This window comes from Sceloporus undulatus, chromosome 8 (genome assembly GCF_019175285.1).
Source record: "Sceloporus undulatus isolate JIND9_A2432 ecotype Alabama chromosome 8, SceUnd_v1.1, whole genome shotgun sequence".
In the NCBI taxonomy this organism is placed as follows: Eukaryota; Metazoa; Chordata; class Lepidosauria; order Squamata; family Phrynosomatidae; genus Sceloporus; species Sceloporus undulatus.
In genome coordinates, this window is record NC_056529.1 from 3,057,294 (window position 1) to 3,079,355 (window position 22,062).

A 22,062-nucleotide genomic window follows, 5' to 3' on the forward strand; every position below is an offset into this window, starting at 1 on the left:
TTGGTCAATCTTTAGGACCTGAACGTCTTCACCGGAATTGCGTTGGTCGAATTCGCCCAGCACCACGCGGTGGCTTGTCCTGCAGAAGAAGAGGGAATTATGAATGTTGATAGGATTTGTTGCTGCAGGCCTTCAAGTTGTTTCTAACTTACAGTGACCCTATGGACACGATTTGCTCTGAGAGGGTTTGCCTTTGCTTTCCTCTGAGGCTGAGAGAGTGTGACTTGCCCATTGTCACCCAATGGGTTTCATGGCTGAGATGGGACTCAAACCCTGGTCTTCAGAGTCATAGTCTAACCACCGCACCACCCTGGCTCCCATCGATAGGATGTCCACCAATTAAAATGGCCAAAATGTTTCCCCGTACATAATCTTGGTCATCCCTACCTTGCAGAGTAGGCAAATACTGCTGTCCCCCGAAGGATGATATAGCATGGGACAGTGATGTGGCATTGGAGAAGCTGGGGGACGATGGCTTGGCTAAGTGTCAAGACATCTTTCTGAATTCATGGCGGAGCTGAGGTCTGACTCAAACCTCACCTCTGACTCAGACCTCACCTGTGCCATGAATTCAGAAAGATGTCTCGAGGTTTAGACAAGGCAATATCCAAGGTACTGAGCGCATGGAGAGGAAACACTGTACCTTGGATAGCATCTCTTGGTTCGAGGTAGAACCTGAATTGGATTCACCATCTCATTGATATGGAAGCCATAATCCACCACTGCCCAGCCTAACTAAAGCAAGAGAAATCCTCTGAGAACATCCTTATCCATTCGTAATCTTGAGCCCCAGAAGCTCTCTTCCAAGAAAAGGACCGCATTGGGTGAGTGGCCTCTCTCCTACCTGACGTTGCAGTGGGCAGCAGTGACCACCCAGTTTTCGTTGATCAGAGACCCTCCGCAGAAATGGAAGCCAGTGCTGTCCTGGGGGGTGGAAGGGAACAGGTGAGAAGCTCAAAAGGATCCCAAGTCGCTTCGATGTTCAAAGCACACTCTTTGCAGAACATTAGTCCTCTTTACACTGGATTGAGCCAACACTTAGGACTTCCAAAATGACCTCCCAACCTGTTTTTTTTCCACTGGGAAGTCAAGAGCTACATGATGAGTGGGTCTCATCCTGACGTAAGTGGGCTGAATCGGTGCATCCGCTACCACTGACGTTCTTTTCTGCCAGCAATCATCATTGTCATCGTCATCTTCATCATCATCAATCCTCATAATCTCATGTGGGATTTATAACGTGAAGATCGACAGCATCAACTTCACAGTGAAAATGAGGAATGGACTGAATATGTGTAAACATTCAAAAATGGTTGGGTTTATCTATATCAAGGAGAATCCTATATGGGTGAAAATCTTTGCAGTGTAGGACTTAATTCTACATGGAATTTATTTATTTATTTTGCAAAATGCCATGCAGTCCATGCAGAGATGAAGGTAAAATATATCATCATCATCATCATTTTCCATGGAATTGTTTAATCTGCCAAGCCAGTGATCATCATCACAGTTCACGGTGGCATAAGCAAATGATGTACATTGCACAAAGAGACAATTCATGGTATGCCCTGCCTGCCTCATTGCCTCTCTCTCTCTAGTCCCAAGCTCCCAGCCTAAGCAACATACACACTGGGTTTTACCTGCAGGGAGACTTGCCAGGGCCATGATCCAGGCACTGCTTCTTCTCCATTGACAATCCGTGCGTAGCCACTGAGGACAGGATGGATGGCTGGGACACCACAGCCTGCCAAGAAAGTAGACATTTACACCTAGAGAAATTCTTTGGTTTGGATTCCAAAGAATTTCAAGCTGGGCTTAATCTCAGCCAGGTCTCAACAAGGATGAAGATCCATAACCTGTTTGCTCATGGTAGCATGTAGCTCATGGTAGCATGTAGCATGTTGAGTCCTAGGGTTGCTAGCTCAAGACTATCTGAAGACCTGAAATCACAGGACTTACAGAGATCAGTAAACCTAAATGTTGCCCCTCCCTGTCCTGGCTCCAAGTGGAGAAGCCACTTTGTGTGATGCTTCTTTCTCAGGTACAAAATGGTGGCTTTCTCAGGTACAAAATGCTACCTTTCTCAGCCAGGAAAAAGAGTGGTCAATGTTGCCTCTTTCTCCTTCTCCCTGTGACCTGTTCCTTTCCCAGGCTGCTGCCACACTGCAGAATTAATGCATTTTGACACCGCTTTAACTGTCATGGCTCCATCCTATGCTAAAACTGGGACTTTGATGTGGGACCACGGTTCTCTGACAGAGAAATCTATATATCTCCCAAAATGACAAATCCCAGAATTCCATAACACTGAGCCATGGCAGTTAAAGCAGCGTCAAATTGCATCAATTCTGGACCGTAGATGTAGCCCCGGTCCTATCAAAGACAGACCCTATGGAGCTCACCATGGGCTGCGCTAAAGAAGGCCAGGCAGAAGAGGGGCCAGATGGGTGCCATCTTGACTTGTCAAAGAAATCAGATTGATGGAAGAGCAGCAAGTCTTTATATAGAGGCCCAGGAAGGCTTGGAAGGGGGAAGCGGGGGTGAACTGGGGCTGTTTTTCCATCGTCTTATTATCTGGCCTTGATGCCTGGCTCTGGACTCTGGAGGGACCATGGCTGGGATCCAGGTGACCTGGCACAAGGGCAGTCACAGGTGATGGACGACCGGTTTCTGGTGTAGCTGCTGTGGCTACCTTTAGCTCTTGTTTTCCATTGGAAATTGTCTGATGGCACAGATATTATGTTGGGTGCCAAGTGCTATTCTCTGTGGCTGTGAAATCTCTGACCAAAGCCAGGTGTGCCTTCAGAGGAAGGTGACCCAGGTGTCCCCTGAGATTACAGCGACAGAGAAGGACAGCTGGGTGCGATAGCAAGTCCTGTGCGCTGTGTGGCTATGATTTAGATCTCCATTTTTGTGGCTTTGACTTTTGTGGATTCAATTATTCACGGATTTCATTAATATGTTCTCTCCGAGCAAAATCTAGTTCCTGCAGCGTAACTTTATGGTCAAAGAGGTGTTCTCACAGGATAAAAAAACAGTGTATTATTATTATTATTATTATTATTATTATTATTATTATTATTATTATTCCCACCTCTCCCAGGTGGATTGAGGCGGGAAGGCCCCCATCTCCTGCAGCCTTAGCAAACCTGCCTGCAAGGTGCAGAGATTGCATGGCACGAATTCTCTACAGTTGAGTCCAGGTAGAAAAAGTTTCCTTCCCAGCTGCAAAATCAAAAAAGTCCAAGGTGAATTGGAAGGAGGCCCCCAAATCCTACCACTTCTGGACTGGCCCTTGGAAACCATTCATCTGTGATCTGTCTAAAAATAACCCCAAAGAAGGTGCCACCCCGCGTTCCTGCCAATGTTCGATCGTGTTATCGCAGGACAGGTGTGCTTCTTCCCAGGTGCCCACTGGCCCCAGGCGACCTTTGCTCTGTGCGCCAAGTATAAAAATGGTGGAGCCACCAGGACTTCTTCCAAAACCTTTGTGCTCAGAAACAGCATGGCTGCCCTGTGGCTTTTATCCTGCCTTGCACTTTTCAGTGCCACCCAAGGTAAGACTCCACCGGCTCCCAATTTGGGGCTCTGTCCTGGAAGACATCAGGTCTTCCCATGGTTGGAGTATCTAGGCATGGTCTGATGGCAGTCGCTTGCAAGAGGTATTAATCCGTGCATCTGCATTACACACAGATACTGGTTCAATCCCATCTTTACTGCTATGGCTTTTGAAATTGCAAGATTTGTAGCTTAATTGAGATGCTTGAAATCCTCTGCTAGTGAGATATAAATGTGATAAATAAAATAAATTGATGGGGATGTTGGCCTCATTGTTGTCCCTAGGCTGCGGCGTCCCCAAGATCCAACCCGTCCTCAGCGGCTTGACCCGCATTGTCAATGGAGAGGAGGCAGTGCCTGGATCGTGGCCCTGGCAGGCTTCCTTGCAGGTAACAGTCGTGTTTAGGAAATGCATTTGCTTGTCAATTGGCAGCTCCTCTTTCAGTTTTGTGGGATTTTGTTTTGGTCCCTTGCAAAATGGAATCACTGTAAAGAGGCCACAGTGGCTCTGATCATGTGCAGAAAATGCTCTCTCTTTGCCGCACAGCTTAACCAATTTGGGAGGATAGGTTTCTGTTTTTAAACCTTTTCAAGGTTTATGGGTTTGGGGTCCAAAAAACAAAAGCAAAACGCCGAGGTGCTTGGAGTTTGGGCTGGTCAATGAGGGTTTCAAGGGTCGCACTCTGTTGTTGAGGGCCCTGAAGGCATACAATTCCCAGCTGTGCTGTACCTGATCCCGATCTGTCCAGGTCTCACACCACTTCCTTCTGTGGGCCTCTCTTGCAGGAGAAATCCGGGTGGCACTTCTGTGGCGGATCCCTTGTGAGCGAGAACTGGGTTGTGACCGCTGCTCATTGCGGGGTGACGTGAGTACATAGCCCTGCCCTGGTTGTTTGGGGGATATTAAAAGGGAGGGTGAGGGCAGAGTATGCAGAGCTAGGACATCGTATAGCTGAGGCCATATAGACCTAAATACCTTCCTAAAGGGACCAGATCATGTCTGATCTTGGAAACTGAGATTTGGATGGGAGACCACTAGTGAATACCAGGAGCTGTAGGCTACATTCCAGAGGAAGGAAATTGCAAAACCATTTCTTGAGTATTCCTTGCCTAAGAAAACCCCATGAAATCCATGGGGTCACCATAAACTGACAGGTGACATGAAGGCATAGCACATGTATGTTGCACAGAAGGGTTGCATTTTAATGAAAAAGCAGATCTCCAATGGCTTCACTGGCCTCTTGGCAAATCCCTCCATTTTTCTTTATTTGGGGACTGCATATTGCAGCAGAACTATGTTTCTAGGCTCATCGTGTTGAGATAAAATGTGGTTTAGGCACCTTTATGGTAAAGAAAGGCCCCCAAATATCAGCAGTCAATGTGAATATAACAAAAGCAGAGGTGCTATATGAAGGGGAAACCACTTGCCAAGTGGATTCTTCTGTCAGCTTATTAAAATGGTATAAGATGAAGAAGATCTTGCAAAATCTGAGTTGCCTTAGAAGATAAACTTAACTAAACTTACACTGCTAAATAGATTTAGGATTTTGCACGAAGACCTTGCAAAACCTTGGCTCCTTTTCCAGAAAGCTAAACAGCTTCTGTAACCTCTGGGTGTAGAAGTTTATGCACATCCCGACACAGCATTTTTATCTAGGGCCACCAGATCACAGCCTTTTGTTGCTTTTTCCAGGACCTCCAACGTCGTGGTGCTTGGCGAGCATGACCGCAGCTCCTCCGCGGAGAAGGTACAGAAGCTGTCCATCGAGAAGGTGAGTGAAGGAGCTAGAAGAAAGTTGCACTGTGTCTGGGATGTCAGGGGACCCTTGGAGAAAGCAGCCACAGTGAAGCCCCTAAACTAAGGCTCCATCTACACTGCAGAATTAGTGAAGTTTGAACCAACTCTGTTCCGTCTGTGGGACTCATTCATTAACTGCCCCACTCTTGTTGTTGGCCTTCTCTCTTTCTCTCTCTTGTCCTCCAGGTCTTCACTCACCCCGAATGGGACCCTGTGGCCATCAACAATGACATCGCCCTCATCAAACTGGCTACCCCTGCGGAGCTGACCGACACCGTGTCCCCCGTCTGCCTCACCGATGTTGTGGATGGGTTCAAGAGCGGAGACCTCTGCGCCACCAGCGGATGGGGCAAGACGCGCTACAATGGTGGGTCTTGGCTGGGGTCTTGCCAAGCACAGGATAAATGCTGGGATATGAGTGAGGGTTCCTTTTGGACTCTAAGTTGAACAGAAACAGGACGAGGAGATGTGTGGACAATGGGCCCTCCACGTTCACTGGGGTTAGGGGCTCAAGACCCCCATGAATGTAGAAAAAACACAAATAAGACTTGGATGGGAGACTTGGATGGGCTCTGCTCCACTCTGAGCCCACAACAAACTCCAACTCCCAGAATTCCATAGCCCTGAGCCAAGGCAGTTAAAGCAGTGCCAAACCAGGTTATTTCTCCAGTGTGGATGCAGCCCAAGACAACAAGGAAGGAAGAATAGACACAGTTGGAGGGCATCTTGGAGGGTTTGGGATTGTCTTCCAAGCCAGCAGTGATGGCAGTGGGCATGCTAGGGGCGATGTCAGTTACTGGTCTGTCTTGTCTCCCGCAGCATTCACCACCCCCAGCAAACTGCAGCAAACAGCTCTGCCCCTTCTTTCCAATGAGAAATGCAAGGAATCCTGGGGTGACAACATCTCAGACTTGATGATCTGTGCAGGGGCAGCTGGCTCCTCTTCTTGCATGGTGAGTGAACTCCATTATACCCAATGCACCCCTAACCCCTGAATTTCCCCCATTGCCCTGATCATTGCTATTTGGTCAACAGAAGCAGGTTGGCACCCACAAGCAAGGCATGGAAAGTTACTTTTTAAAAAGGAACACCATAGTTCCTATTACTCATTACAGTGTTTGTCACTTGATGCACTGTTTGAAAAGAAAGTTGCCCCATTAAAGGTCAAGTCTCCCTTATCCTGAATTCCAAAATATTCCAGAAACCAACTTTTTTTTTCATGGGTGGCTGAGACAGTGACACCTTTGCTTTCGGATGGTTCGGTGTGCACAAACTTTGTTTCATGCACAAAATAGTTAAAGAAAATTGTACAATATATTCTATAAAGCTACCAAGGAGGCAACCTTGGAAGAACATTGTTATGCATCACACACACACACACACACACACACACACACACACAAAGGCTAAAGTGGTTCATTTCGGCCCAATTTTTGTTTTATGAACTGGGCCCTGTGCAATAGCCCACACCTGTTTTTGTGTTTACAGGGTGACTCTGGCGGTCCTCTGGTGTGCCAGCAAGATGGCGTTTGGAAGCTGGTGGGCATTGTCTCTTGGGGAAGCAGCCGCTGCTCCATCACCACCCCAGCTGTCTACGCTCGCGTCAGCCGCCTCCGTGACTGGGCTGAGGAAACAATGGCCAACAACTGAGTGGCCAATTGAGTTTGCCAGGTGAAAAATAAAAAACAGTTTCTTCCTCATGGCCTGCGTCCTGGGTTTTTTTGCTTTGTGAACACCACACCACATGAAATAATCTTGGGCCTGTGCTTCACAGTGTGTGAGAGAGAACCCATTTCTTCATGCATGTTTCTCGGATACCACCAATCCCTGGGTACTTACTGTTTTGAGCACCATTATGAATAGGGTTCCCAGGTTAAGGACTGTCCCAGATTTTGAGATTTCAGCACCTAACCTGAGATGCAGGATGACCGACAAGGCAGATTTCAACACCAAACCTGAGATGTATGGATGACCAACAGGACAGACCCTGGTAATGTTATTAAGCAAACAGACACATTGGAGGACTTCCTCCATTACCCCTGCCTTGCTTGGATTCTATGTTTCTTTATTTGATTTAAATAGTGCCCATTAGCCAAACAATTTCAGAATCAAACTGCAGGGGAAAAAATAATTTGTCTTTTTGCTACCATCTCCGGATGCCCTTGGGACCCTATAATGTTCTCCCTTGTTGGTCACATAAACGGGCCCAGATCCAGACCTATCTGGCACAGAAGTCTCTGACTGCAGACCATCTCTGAGAGGAAATGAGAGAGGAAGGGACCCTCATCTTCCTCCCCAAGGCTCTGTCCTACAGCAGTCCGGCGAAGTATTTACAGTCCATTTATAGGGGATGGTTTCCCAATAAACCTTCTCCCCTTTAAGATGGGCTACTTCACATGGCTGCCAGCTGCCCCAGTGCCATCCGGAACTGCTGCGTGCTGTTGGCCAAGTCGTGGACCCGTTCCACCATGTCTTTGGCGGCTGCAGGGGAAGGGTACTGGAGCGCAGCAGTCTTGGTGGTGGCCACAATCTCTTTGAGCATGTCACAAAGAAGGTTGCTGTAGTGGGTGACCTTGTGGCGCACGGTTTGGTCCTTGGCCTGGCGCGCGAGAGTGTCCCCAATGAAGACCAGCTTGTGGGCGCTCAGGATGACGAACTTGCTGTGGGCCACAAAGATCTTGGGTGGTTGGTTGGTGCTGACGGCTGTGAAGAAGGCGTCCACGGCGTTGGTCAGCGTGGTCAGGTTGGCCTCACATTGCTCTAAGTAGAACAGTAGCAGCTGCCGGTCAGAAGGGCACCGGGTGGTGCCACCAATGCCCCCCTGGACATGAGCGTAGTGTTGGGGTGGGGTCCAGTTGGACAGGTCATTGTCGATAGGACGCGTGACCTCTTGCTCCAGACGTTCAAACTGCTTCAACTAAGGGCACAAAACACACAAAATGGCACATGAAGTAGAATATACATTACACATACACGCAACAACCACCTGGCCTCTTTTTCCCCACCGATCACCTTAGAAAAGTGCAGTGCCAGGCTGGCTTTCCTTAGGCTTTATTTATGTCTTCATTTATTACAGATTGAGTCTCTCTTATCTGAAATGTTTGGGACTTGGATTTTTACAGATTTTGGAACAGTTGCATGTACATAATGCAAAGCTGTCACTATCTCATCCCCCCATGCGCACAATTTTGGAATATTTCAGATTTTGGAATCCCTATAAAGGAGTCTCAACCTGTATAATATTTATATCCTGGCATACAAACAAACTCTATTCAAGAAGTTTTAACAACTTAAAACATAAAACAATAAATATTATTTAGTTATGATTTATCTAAGATATTTCTACATCACTTCCCTGCTTACAAGGGCTCTGGAAGCGATGAACAAATAAAAACAATTAAACAGTACAAAGATAAAACATTTTTTAAAAATCCATTAAAATACTTTTAAAAACTGTCTAAAAATAATCCTAAATTACAATTTGCAGCTAAAACAGACCAATTTTAAATATTAAAGGTGATGTTCAGCATCACTTTTTGGGAAGCTCAAAAGATGTAAAGCCAAGCTAATTTCCTTGGGAGGAGAAGACCTTGTTATGTGTACCCACCAAACTAACTTCACAAGGTTTTGGGCTACATACCAAGGCCTTTTTTTGACAAGCTCAAATCTTTTTCAGGCTCGTATGGGAGGAGGCAATCTTTCAGGTACCATGGGCCCATTCTGTTTAGGGCTTTGTAGGTCTAAATGGGCACCTTGCCTATGCCACTAACTGGAGAGTCCACACTACTGACCTGTTGCTGCTCCAGCTGTCCTTTTCCTTGCCGGATGATATTGCCTCTCTCCAGGAGCTCTTTCTGGGTCTTCTCAAACTCCTCCTTTCCCTGGTTTAGAAAACAGAAAAGTAATTAGGAGGATGCTTAAGATGCAGAACATACAACAAAAGGAACCTGGTTTCACTTCTGTGGACAGCCAACAACATGGAGGATGGTCCTTCACTTACACCACCCAACTAACCTCTATGACAACCAGAAAAAGACAATGAAGACCAAGTAGTGTAATTTGAACAAAAGCTCCAAAATCCTCAGTGGTGCAACGTTCACATTTCCAGTCCCATGATGCTGTCGAAAGAGAAGAGCTTCTCCTTGGCTATTCTCAAAACAGTTTTTCAGCAAAAAGACTCCCCAAAAGGGACCATAGCATAAAAAAAGATTAAGAACACACCTATTTTAAACAGTTTGAATTGTACCGAAAGTTTACTACTACAGGAAACCCCCAATTATCTGATGGGTTAGGGACTACAGCACTGTAGAACCTGGAATTGGTCAAAAAAGCAGGACCCATGAAGTGAATATGAGGATATTGTGGTGGTTTGCTTGGGACTGCATGCACTGCTTACGAAGTCTCTGACGCCTTTTCTCCCCGCTCATCTTCCTTTGCAAGCATCCCAAGCAATCCTCTGCAGGCAAGAAGAACTGGCAAAAGAGTGGATCCCTTGCTGAATTAACAGAATTTGCCCTTAATTTACACGCATTGAAAGAGCGAGTCATCAGATAATGGAGTGTCGAAATGTGAGGGCTTCCTGTATTTTAATATTGATTTTTGTATGTTTTTAGATACATGAGGTTTTTTTTCTTGCACTCTTTTAATCTGTAAATGGCGTTAAGCACCAGTCCTCATGACAAAGGTGCTATAACTAAAGGATAAGAACTAACAACCATTTTTATTAATAATTCTTTGATTGACTGATTAATTGAAGTATAGCCAGCCCTCCACATCCACAATTTTTTTAATCCACAGACTCAATCATTCGCAGCTTGAAAATATTATATTGAGCATCCATGGCTTTTGCTATCCACAGGGGGCTCTGGAACCAAACCCCAGCAGACAACAAGGATCCACTGTACTATCCGAGCAACAGTCCTCCCTGATCTGTTCAGATGGCAACACACAAACAGTTCTCACAGCCCTAAGTCTAAGCCACCTTTGACAGGGGCATGGTGCGAAATGTTGCCCTCCCCTCACTGACAAATGACGGTCTTCCTCCCCGCTTCCAACCCCACCTGTAGATGCACGTAGTCATAATCTTCCATCCAGCCGCCCTCGTTGTTCTCGTATTGCCCGTCGGGCGAGTCCTGGGCCAGAAACTTGGGCGGTGAGGGCAAAGGCCGGGACTGGATGGTGCTTGCCTTGTCAGTGGGTGCTGTGCCGTGGTGGCTGAGTCCGCCATCCCCAAGTGAGGCTGGGGGCGCCTTGGTCCGTCTGAAGAGCAAGGAGGCATTGCCATGAAGGAAGGAGGCCAGCTGCTTTGTGTCATCTGGCACTCCCCTTGAGTACATGACCAAGTGCTCCAGGTCATCCAGGGAGCCAGGCTTGGTGGGCACCAGGGCAGAGGATGCCCAGCCGCAGCTGTCCAAGGCCTGGCTGTGCCTGAGCAGTGCCTGGTATACCTCCTCCATCTTCTGCACCTGTTTGCTCAGCTTGGCGTAGAGGGAGCGGTCGGACGCCTGCGCAGCGTTGCTGACAGCTCCTCGCGCAAACTCTAACAGTTCCCTGAGTGCCCCCTTGATGCTCTCGACTGCCCCTCGGATCTGGGTCGTTTGAGTCTCCATCTGCTCGGGGCTGCGCCAGTTGCTACTAATGAAGGACATGAGGTAGGAGACAGCTGTGCCGACATTGCTCTGGAGCCGGGCCAGCGTCTCCATTGCAACGTCCTGGTCAAGATGGAGCTCCTTCTCAGTGGCTTCCTTGACCGGCACAGTGTCCAGAGAGGAGCTGGAAAGGTTGCTGCGGTTGCTGCCGGTGCTGGAGGCCGAGAGGCGCTTGCCCTCGCCCGGCTTGCCCTCCCGGTCCACCTGAGGTGGCACGTCGTAAATGTAGTCGCCTTCCCCATCCTTGCTGCCCACCGGGAGTTCACGGGGCACATCGTAGACCTCTTGGCACGAGGCCACTTTCCTCAGGCCGGGAGGCACATCATAGATCTCCTGGGTATCAGGGATGGCTTTGCTCGTGGCTATCACCGCCGCCGCCGGAGGCACGTCATAGACATCTTCGGGCAAGTAAGGCTCTACCGGTGGCAACCCTGGTTGGGCAAGGATGAGTGGGTGCCTTGAAGGGTCAAAGGGCTTGGCTTTGCAGAAGACGGGGGGCACATCATACGTCTCCTCCCGTGTTGGACCGTCTGGGACATCCTTGCTAACCGAGGGGGGGATGTCGTACACCTGGGAGGGGAATCACAAAACAAGAAAAGCATGCTTCTATGGCGGCATCACAGAGCTAAATCTCCCAAACACCATACCCATAAAGTCAAGCCTCACTGCAGAATTTCAGTTTTCCAAAACACTACCCAGAATAAGTGCCGCAGCCATCCCCCAGCCCCTGCCTCTGCACAAACCATGCGTCTTCCCCCCACTCACCATCTGCAGACCTTTCTCCACACTGGGGGGCACATCATAAATCTCCTGGGAATGAGCCAGATCCCTGCTGTTGGGGCCCTTGGCCAACATGGGAGGGGTGTCGTACACCTAGTGAAAAGGAAGAGGAAGAATCTGTGATGATACAGATTTTTGCAATAAAAACACACACAGGCTAAATAGCTCACAAAACTACAAATCCCCAAATTCTATAGCACTGAGGCTTGGCAATTAAACCAGTGTCAAGCTGCATTAATTCTGCAGCATAGAAGCAGCCCGTGGCTACTTAGCCATGGATACCCACTGGATAACTTTGGGCAAGTCACATTCTCTCAGCTTCAGAGGAAGGCAATGGTGGCAGCCCTCTGCCTCTTGAAGGAATCTTGTCAAGAAAACCCTGTACTAGATCCTCCCCTGCTTAGGGCCGCCATAAGTTGGAAATAATGTGAAGATGCACAACCACAATAAGAGCCCCAAAGATCTCTAAATGGAGCTGTACACACCAAACTTGCTGCCTAATGCTGTACATACAATTCATCTATCCTGCTTCATCAATTAGCCTCAGTACTCTGACTGTGTGAATGCAACTACTAGATCTCCTGGGCTACTGACTGTGAAGCAGAGAGGTTTGCTCCTGCATGTACCCAACCTCAGGCCGGACCTCCTTTGCCCCTTGTGCCATCCCTAGAGACCACTGACCTCCTGGCTGGACTGGTTCACCAGCAGGGCCCGTGTCGGAGGGACGTCGTAGATCTCTTGAAGGTGGCGTGGGACGTCATACTCATCCTTCTCCGCTTTGGGGGAGTCATAGACGTACACCTGCCCCACGCGTGTGGGGACTACCACCTGCACAAAAAGAGAAAAGGCACCTGTGAGTTTGCTGGGCTGGAGACATGTAAAAAACTAGCTGGACCATGGCTGCGATATAAACACACAACATGAAACAAGAGTGTCTCCTCTGAATAAGCAAAACGCCAACAGAAAACCACAGGGGACAATAAAACTCCAAACAGATAATAGAAGAAGTGTTAACAGGACAGTAAATAATACTGCGAGCAACACAGGGAATACAAAACAGCTCTTTGGTGGCAAGCAGCTCTTGGATTATATTTTGCTTGCTTGTCCTTTTCACATGGACGTCTGGACAGACTTGGATATTTATATGGTTCCAGCTTTCATCGAGGAATTCCATACCTGACTTCAGGACTATGTATCAGTATTGTTTTATAATTTGTTATTTGGCTGTACACTTAGTCCCCCCTCCATTCTTGCAGTTCTCAGACTTGCATCCCTCACTTATGCATGAGGGACGAAGAGGGGGAATTAATGGGGCGCGTGCCCATGTCATGCCTCCATGCACGCACGCCTATATTCAAGCCAATGGAGCTTAAATATAAGCAAAACTCCATTTTCGTGAGGGGGTCCGGAACAGATCCCCTGCAAAAAGGAGCAGCGGCTATATATTTATATATATATTTGCAAGTGTTATGCATTATGAATATAGCTGTTCGTTGCTTGTATACACTCTTAAAAGTTCTGATCTTTAGTAATGTGTTGACTATAGGCTTCTGTTGTTTTGTATCCCCTGTGTTATTCCTTTGAGTTTCTATTCATGTTCTGGTACAAAGACAACCCACTTGGCATGAAGGTGCCTTGGATTATACGGAAAAGGGCCCAAAAAATCACTCCTTGCTCCAACCACTACACCATGCTGAGTTCAAAGACATAGCCAGGTTCGCTTTAGGGTTGCCATAAGTTGGGGAGGACTTGAAAGCACACAAGAGTAACTATCACGCAGGGTGCATTTAATCCATCCTCCGACAGAGGGTGATGCCAACCACGCAAGTGCCTGATGATGGGGAGGAAACTCTGGGCAACTTGCGGCAGCAGGAGCCACATCTCCAGGGAAGGCAGGGATGACATCATGTTCTATTCCTGGATCTGAGCAAACGCACGCGGGGCTTGGAGTGGAGACAGAGAAGCACAATGAATGCTCATTCCCTCGCAGAAAGAGGGGGGGATGAGGGAGACTGCAGTCAGGGGCCGCCTTCCCGGCTGTTGCTGATTTGCAGAGGCCTCGGATGCATGGACCCAGCCAAGTCCAGAAAAAGAGGCACATTGCAAGTCAGGTTTCATGTGTCCTGCATGCGCATTTGCAGATACAGATACACACACACACAGAGAGAGAGAGAGCACAATACAGTATAGGATTGCCATAACTTGGAAATGATTTGAAGGCACACAACAACAACATGGTCCCCCAAAGACTTCCAAATGGACCTGCAAATGGTAGCAGTCAGGGAGGTCTCTGGTTCAGAGAGTCGCCAAAGTCAAACCTGACTCAAAAACACATAACAAGAAATCCAAATTATTCCCTCTCTCACCTGCAATGCAACCTCAAGTCTCCTCCTCAAACCATACAATTGCAAATTGTTGTCGCTGTGTGTCTTCAAGTAATTTCAGATTCATTGCAGCTTTATGGTAAACCTATCATGGGTTTTTTTTCTTGGCAAAATTTGTTTAGAGGTGGTTTGCCATTGCCTTCCCCTGAGACTGGGAGAGTGTGACTTGTCCCAGGTCACCCAGTGAGTTTAATCATGGAGCCAGGAATCGAACCCTGGTCTCCAGAGTCACAGTCCAACACTCAAACCTCTATGTCTCTCATAGTTGCAAATAGGATTGCCTGAATTACAGTTAGTCCTTTGTTTTTGCAGGGGATCTGTTGCGGATCCTCCGCGAAAACAGAAACTTGCAGATATTCAAGCCCCATAGGCTTGAATGGGGGCCCATTTTAACTCCCACCGTTTGCTCCTCGCGAGTAAGCAGACGGAGGGGCAACCGTATATTAATTCCTTTCCTCCAAGCAATGGCAGATTGCACAAGTAACACAACTAACCTGTTCTATTACAAACAACCAAGGATGTCTGAGGGCACCTTAGAAATTAAGGAACAAACCACAGCAGCATAAATTCAGAGACCGGACTGTCATCAGAGGAATGAAGTGTTACCTGCATTGGCAGATATATATATATATATTTACATAGGCATAGCGGGTGGGGGGACGACTGTAAATAATCATATTATCCAGAAAAATGAGGGTCAAAGGAGGACACCCGTTAAACAGGGAACTGGGTTCTTGCTCGCCTTTGCGTGCCAAATAAAAAAGCTTTAACAGCCACATAAAGTCGCCTGTGTCATTTCCCCCATTTAAGCGCCGTTCCGCAACGAAATTTTCATGGCTTGTGGCGATGTGCCACCTCAAGAGCTGGAGCTGCAAAGGGACACAGAGACGACTGTGTCCCTTCCAATTTCTTTCACCCGCGAGGGACAAGGGGAAGATCTGTCGCTTCACCCGCGACCAAAATGGCAGAGAGAAAGGGTACTTACTTGAAAAGGGAGTACAGTGCCCACTGGGTCCAAACCTTTGCTGCGAAAGCATTACAAACAATTGAGTTCATACTTGTCATTCGTTCCTTTCTGCAGTTAACTCAAATATAAATGCATTGCTTTATAACTGTAACATAGCAAGGAATAACTTTATCTTTTTTTTGTGGTGCACGCTGCAGAATTAATGCAGTTTGACACCACTTTAATTGTCTAAGAAATCCTGGGATTTGCAGTTTTGTGGGGCACCAGCCCTCTTCGGCAGAGAAGGCTCAAGACCTTGTCAAACTGCAAATCCCAGGATCCTACAGGATGGAACTACAGCACTAAAAGTGGTGTCAAACTGCATTATATCTACAGTGCAGAAATAATGCAGTGTCAAACTGCATTATTTCTGCAGCCATAGTCAGACCCTTATTTTTAGCATTATAGGGAAGGGTGGCCTTGATAAAAAGTGGAGGAGGAACATTACACGGTTCAAGTGCTGGCTCACAATGTTGTTATGTACCGAGACAACTGCAAAGTAGACCAGAAGAGGATACAGTGGCCCTCCACATTCAATGCGTTTAGATGCACAAGACTCCCGTGAAAGTAGAAAAACCACAAATAACAAAACCATTATTCTTTTTTTGTTTACCGGAGAGAACACTTCTCTAGGTATTTGTAGGTCCTTCGATGCAACTCTATGATCAACATGTGCCAGAAGTTGACCATAGCATTGTGCTGGAGGACCTACACATGCCTAGAGAAGTGTTCTCTCTAGGAACCTCTCTAGGGTCCTCCAGCACTACCCTTAATGGAATTTGACCACAAAGTTGTGCTGGAGGAGTCAGAGATTCCTAGAGAGAACATATTAATCAAATCTGGGAATGATCAAATCTGCAAATGTGGAGCGCTGACTGTATATTTAACACCACAGACCAGCAGCTTTGCGCCTTCAACTTCTCTCCAGCCAAAAAAGACAACTAACACATCAACTACTTTAGTTACAGTACTCTGGTGCCACCACGAATTACAAATCCCAGGATCTCACAGAATGGAACCATGGCAGTTTAAGCGGTCTCAAACTGCATTATTTCTGCAGTGCAGATGCAGCCTTAGCAACTGGGCAGAGTGAGGCATTGCAGCTGGAGCTGCAACTGCTTCTTGAAAAGCAATTGCTGTGCAAACTCTCCAAGCCACGGTTGGGTTAAAGCGCTAACTGTAGCCACTGTTGCTGGTGTGGCACTAACCTGGATGTATGTCACCCTCCCACCGCACCCTATGCACACCATCTACACACCCCACAGATGTCCTCTGGCCTGTCCTCAAAGGCAGGAAAAGCAAACACAGTCAAGAGAGGGAGGGACAGGCAGGAACCTGGCAGGCAGGCAGGCAGCTTTGGCCGCGCTCCAAGCCGGAGCAAGCTTTCCAAATCGTTTCTACCAGCTTTCAAGGTCAGGCAGCAAAAGCAGATCCAGAGAGGAAAAACACACACAGAGGCAGCCACTGGGAAAGTAGATATGTGTGTGTCAACGTATGTCTGTGCAGTGGTTTGAGTGTTGGACTATGATGCTAGGGGAGCAGGGTTCGAATCCACGTCACACACTCTCAGCCTCAGAGGAAAGCAATGGTAAATCCCCTCTGAAGAAACCTTCCAAAACCCCCCACTATAGGCTTGCTTTGGGATCTCCGTGGTCCAAAACACACTGCAGTAACAACCCAGTTTGAGACCACTTTTAACTGCTTTGGTTTAACTCTAGGGAATCCTGGGAACTAGGGTTTGGTGCGACGTTGAGCCTTCTCTGCCAGAGAGCTCTGGTGCGAACAATAAACCACAGTTCCCCAGGTTTCCTAGTACTGAGCCAGGGAAGGCTCAAACTGGATTATTTCCGCAGCGTGTTTTGGACCCATACATCAGAAACGACTTAGAGGCACACAACAACAACAACAAACAAAAGTGTGTTTGCATTTGGAAATCAGGAGGAAATCTGTGCATTTTACAGAACTATGCAAGAGGTGTCTAATTCAAGGGGTGCCCCTGTTTCCTCCCAGATTTGGCAAAAGCATCCCATGGAAGCAGGAATGAATCCCTCTCCCTGCAAAGACACCCCTCCACTCCAAACTTTATCTAGCCACTGGCCTCTTCAGGATGGATAGGGAGGCCTCAGACCCAAAGGGAGGTCATTTCCTTTCCCAGGGATGTACAGGAAACCTCTCCCAGTGGCCTGCAGCAACACCAACCAACACCCCCATCCTCTAACACAACCCAGCCAATGCAGACCACCACCCTCTCCACCTTTTGCTGGGTCAGTTCAACCCTTGGCCATCTGCTAATGCTGCCTCTGTGGCATTTCTGCACTAAATTGCTGCATTAAAGCCAGCCTTTGGTGGGAGTCTTGCCTGGAGAGCTCTCGGCAAGAGCAGCCAAGGCACCAGTGTTCGGGGTTTTTGTCCAAATGCAACCGCTCCTATTAAGGGTGGACTGGGGAAAGGGGAGATAAAGAAGGGTCTCTGTTTGGCATAGGGGTAGTGTCACCGGTGCCAACAAACGGGGTCCCATGTTGCAAACAGGATGGCAGACCAAAGCCACCACACGTGCAGTTCTGGGCCCCGCAATTCAAAAAGGGTGTTGAGAAGCTGGAGCGTGTGTCCGGAGGAAGGCGACCAAAATGGTGAAGGGTCTGGAAACCATGCCTTATGCGGAGGGACTTAGGGAGCTGGGGATGTTTAGGCTGAAGAAGAGAAAGTTAAAGGATGACATGATAGCCCTGTTTAAGTATTTGAAGGGGTGTCATGTTGAGGATGAAGCAAGTGTGTTTTCTGCTGCTCCTGAGAATAGGACCAATGGATGCAAACTACAGAGATTCCAGCTCAACAGTAGGAAGAACTTCCTGAGAGTAAGAACTGTTTGAGTCTGGATGGCCATCTGTCAGGGCCAGGGTGCTTTGATTCTGTGTTCCTGCATGGCAGAATGGGATTGGATTGGATGGCCCTTGGGGTCTCTTCCAACTCTATGATTCTACGCTTGCTCTCCAATGGCATCCCAAAATCCTTTGCTACCTGTGGCTACAACCGAATGCACCTGGGATGCTTTGGCCCTGCAGGGATCCAAAGTATTCCAAGTGAGTACTGACCAAAGCAAAATAGAGGGGTACTATTACTTCCCTTAGTTTAGACACTACACTCATATTGATGCAATCTAAAAGTATTGGCTTTTTAAGCATCTGAATCACACTGGCTCTGGTGTCACACAACAAACTACAAATCCCAGGATTTCACAGCATTGAGCCATCAAGGTGAAAGCAGTGTCAAACTGCATTATGTTTGCAGTGTAGATGCAGCCCTAGTCCATCATTCAAAGCACTGCACTACCTTGGCTCTCTGAAGCCATTAATACCTCTGTTTTAATCTGTGTTGTAAATACGCCGACGGTCCCATATTGGAGAAGTGATGGAACAAAAATTAATTAAATAAACAAATTAAAAGCAGGGTGGAGTGTTTTTTTTTCCCCAAGTGAGGGAAAGAGTCACTGAGAGGACCAGCCCTAACATGAGTTAGGCAGAATGAAGCAACACAGTTTGGGGTGCCATGAAAAAGCATCAAATGTTGACATATTTTTTTAAAAAAACACATTGTTATCATACCTTTAAAAATTCATTGTACAGTACTTTTCTTGCCAGGACTAGCGAATAAATACTTATGGGTTTTTTTCTCCCCAGCTGCCAAAATAACCTGTCCAGCTTTAGAGATTTGATGAGGTCTCTCTGTGTGTGTTTCTGTGGCACCATTTTCTGTTTTCAACTTAGGCAGCAAAATGGCTTGGACCAGCCCTGGCTGCTGGCTTTGAGCATCTGACTCCCTTCTTTTGCCCCAGAGAGACAGCTTTGCAGAGACAAAGGAAAGCAATTGCATCAAAAAGCACCTTTGCTATTAAGCTTTTGGCCCAAGGCACCCATTCCCATCCCTTACTTTAATTAAGGCCAAGAGTATGTCGCTGACCTAATGCATATTCTTTCACTACTTTAATTAAGATGAGTATACAACATTGAGATAATGCATGTATTTAATCCCCCCTTTTATCTGGCCTCCCCCTTCCTTTCTCTTCCACCATCAAATCCATGTGTCAAATTGCAATAAACCCCTCAGGGCAGAGGTTTATCTTTTGCAAAGCACCATGCACAACAACAGTAAAGTGTTGTTGTTGTTGTTGTTATTTCACTAGGATGCACATGAGAGCCAGAGTTCTGTAGTGGTTTGAGCATTGGACTATGACTCTGAAGAATAGGGTTTGATTCCCTCTTCAGCCATGAAGACCCACTTTGAGTGAGTCATACACTCTCATCCCCAGAAAACTCCATGATAGGTTCCTCTTAAGAGAATTCCCTTTGGAATATTGTGTCCAATTCTGGGCACCACAATTAAAAAAGGATGCTGACAATCTGGAGTGCTTCCAGAGGAGGGTGACCAAAATGGTGAAAGGTCTGGTAACCAATAAGCCCTCCAAAGAGCAGCTTAGGGAGCTGGGTATGTTTAGCCTGAGGAAGAGGAGGCTAAGGGGTGACATGATAGCCCTGTTTAAATATTTGAAGGGGTGTCATATTGAGGAGTGAGCAAGCTTGTTTTCTGCTGCTCCAGAGAATAGGACATGGAGAAATGGATTCAAACAACAGGGAAAGAGGAAAAGAGATTCCATTTTAAAAAGGTGACGGGTCCGGTAACCATAAAGCCCTATGAGGAGAGACTTGGGGAGCTGGGTCTTTGGCCTGGAGAAGAGAAGGTTAAGAGGTGATATGATAGCCCTGTTCAAGTTTTTGAAGGGATGTCATATTGTGGATGCAGCAAGCCTGTTTTCTGCTGCTCCAGAGAATGGGACATGGAGAAATGGACGCAAGCTACAGGAAAAAAGGAAAAGAGGTTCCACTTAAACATTAGAAAGAACTTCCTGACATAATTGCTGTTCGACAGTGGATTATATTGCCTGGAGACTCCTTCTTTGGAGGCTTTGAAACAGAGGCTGGATGGACATCTATCACAGGGAGTACTCGATGCATTCCTGAATGGCAGGGGGGTTTGACAGGATGGTCCTTGGGGTCTCTTCCAACTCAATCAACAACAACAACAACAAGCTGCAATGGGCAGTTGCTGGACCTACCTTCCCTTGAGTCTTTGGCGTCTCCCAGCCGCGTCCATCCAGAGAAGGAGGCACTTGGTAGATCTCTTGCCCTAACCCAGCGGGAGCCGGGGGCACCTGATAAACATCCTGAGGTGGACTAGCTGGTCCAGCTGGCACCTGGTACACATCCTGGCCTTGCGGAGGGCTCTGTTTTGGGTAAGAGGACGCCTGTTTTCCTGGTGGGAAGGGGCTTGCAGGCAAGGAGCCCTGATGGAGGTTGGCCACCTGGGCCTTGGTCAGCGCTGGCACTAGGTAGACATTGTCTTCTTGGGGAAGATAAGAGGGGTGCATAGAGGTGTACTGAGAGGCGGGCGATAGCGGTGTGTAGCCCCCTTGGTGGGGATAAGCCAGAGTTGTCGGCCCTGCTGGCTGCGGGGGCAATGGCTGCGGCGGTGGCTGGTGGAGCGGCAAAGGCTGATTCTGCCCCTGAACAGTCCCTGGAAGATGCTTTTTGTCGTACATGCCCACCAGGATCTTGAGACGGTTCCCCGGGACGATGCCCTGCCGCCCGTGGAGCGAACAGAGCCACCAGCCATCCAGGCCTTGGGTGTTGCGCTCCAGCACCGTCATGATGTCGCCTTTGCGGAAGGAGAGTTCGTCCGGAGATTCGGCCACATTGTCGTAGAGGGCCTTGGCCAACACATTCTGGGAGGAGGGAAGAAACAGAGAAAATGTTTCAGAACACATCAGGTTGCTGGGGATGGGAAAGGATATCTTAATATAGTGTTCCCTCCACATTTGTTGGGGTTGGGGTGAAGAACTACCATGAATGTGCAAAAACTGCAAATAAAAAAAAACCCAAAACATTTCTCCACCCACCTGGCTTCCAGATTGTGACGCATTCAAAATCCATTAGATGCGGGAAAGCTAAACGTCTCCAACCCACTTTATGGAAAGGGTCTTCCAGCCTGCAGTCCAGAGACTAGAACCTTCCTTCCATCTCACATAAAGCTGGCCACCTCACCCCATTCCAGGGCAGGACGTGCCAAAGCTTTGAGTCACTTAGAGAATTCCCTTTGAGCCTCACCCAGAACTATGACAAGCTGGGAGTGAGAGTTTGCTTCCTCGAGGCAAAAAGTTTCTAATCTAAAGCCATGAAGAAGAATGCGGGGGAGGAAGATTGGGGTGCCAGCTTCCTTGACGCCTGAATGTCACATCTTCCAGCTCTGCTCCAGCCATCCATCATCATCACCATCATGTTCTCCTAGAGGTCTTCAAAAAGAGGCTGGATGGCTACCTGATGGGAATGCTCTAGCTAGGTGAGTCCCAAACTTTGGTCCTCCAGATGTTTTGGACTTCAGCTCCCAGGTGGACCAAGCTGGCTGGGGTTTCAGGGAGCTGAAATCCAAAATATCTGGCGGTATTTTTGGGAATCCTTGTGTCCAGCTTGAGATCCTGAAATGAGCTGGGGATTGAAGAAAACAAAAATAATGGCCACAAAGGACTTGTTGTTATGTGCATTAAGAGTCATTTCTGACTTATGGCAACCCTAAGAAGGGCCTGTCATGGGGTTTTCTTGGCAAGGTTTGTTTAGAGGAGGTTTGCCATTGCCGTCATCTGAGGCTTACTTGCCCAAGTTCACCCAGCGCATTACATGACCAAGCTGGGAAGCAAACCCTGGTGTCCAGAGTCATAGTCCAACAATCAAACCGCTGTGTCACACAGTTATTGTTATGTCAAAGATTTTTAAGTTTTGGTCAAAGGAATGCTTGTTTAAAAAAAAGAAGTCAATTTGCTCAGAAGGGAAATCTGCATTT

At 47.6% G+C, this 22,062-nt stretch overlaps 3 protein-coding genes across 5 annotated transcripts in view; 1 reads left to right on the forward strand and 2 right to left on the reverse strand.

The window, feature by feature from the left end:
- LOC121937508 (chymotrypsinogen 2-like) overlaps positions 1–2,517 on the reverse strand; it is a 4,291-nt gene extending 1,774 nt beyond the window's left edge. The window contains exons 1-4 of the mRNA XM_042480737.1: positions 2,403–2,517; positions 1,641–1,744; positions 845–924; positions 1–79 (exon numbers count right to left, since the gene is read on the reverse strand). Of these exons, the coding sequence (XP_042336671.1) occupies positions 1–79; positions 845–924; positions 1,641–1,744; positions 2,403–2,454 (315 nt within the window). The 5' untranslated portion in view covers positions 2,455–2,517. The remainder of the gene's footprint in view (positions 80–844; positions 925–1,640; positions 1,745–2,402) is intronic.
- Positions 2,518–3,364: 847 nt separating this feature from the next.
- Positions 3,365–7,298, forward strand: LOC121937507 (chymotrypsinogen B2-like). The gene is made up of 7 exons (XM_042480735.1): positions 3,365–3,557; positions 3,844–3,947; positions 4,345–4,424; positions 5,252–5,330; positions 5,543–5,723; positions 6,176–6,309; positions 6,845–7,298. Exons 1-7 carry the CDS (start codon positions 3,365–3,367, stop codon positions 7,004–7,006), a joined length of 933 nt encoding a protein of 310 aa, XP_042336669.1. The 3' UTR covers positions 7,007–7,298.
- Positions 7,299–7,400: 102 nt separating this feature from the next.
- BCAR1 (BCAR1 scaffold protein, Cas family member) overlaps positions 7,401–22,062 on the reverse strand; it is a 29,916-nt gene continuing 15,254 nt past the window's right edge. For 2 of the 3 annotated variants that reach the window (XM_042480733.1, XM_042480732.1), the window contains 6 exons: positions 20,285–20,950; positions 12,466–12,612; positions 11,770–11,877; positions 10,417–11,574; positions 9,148–9,237; positions 7,401–8,273 (listed from right to left, as the gene is read on the reverse strand). In XM_042480733.1, the coding sequence (XP_042336667.1) occupies positions 7,749–8,273; positions 9,148–9,237; positions 10,417–11,574; positions 11,770–11,877; positions 12,466–12,612; positions 20,285–20,950 (2,694 nt within the window). In that variant the 3' untranslated portion in view covers positions 7,401–7,748. Of the gene's footprint in view, positions 8,274–9,147; positions 9,238–10,416; positions 11,575–11,769; positions 11,878–12,465; positions 12,613–20,284; positions 20,951–21,124; positions 21,770–22,062 lie in introns of those variants that run through there. The other variant, XM_042480734.1, reaches the window with a different exon arrangement.

Coding starts and splice junctions, on each gene's coding strand:
- LOC121937507 (XM_042480735.1), top strand. CDS start 3,365: ATGTTCGATCGTGTTATCGCAGGACAGGTGTGCTTCTTCCCAGGTGCC. Junction 3,558..3,843: donor ACTTTTCAGTGCCACCCAAG/GTAAGACTCCAC, acceptor TGTTGTCCCTAG/GCTGCGGCGTCCCCAAGATC. Junction 5,331..5,542: donor AGAAGCTGTCCATCGAGAAG/GTGAGTGAAGGA, acceptor CTTGTCCTCCAG/GTCTTCACTCACCCCGAATG.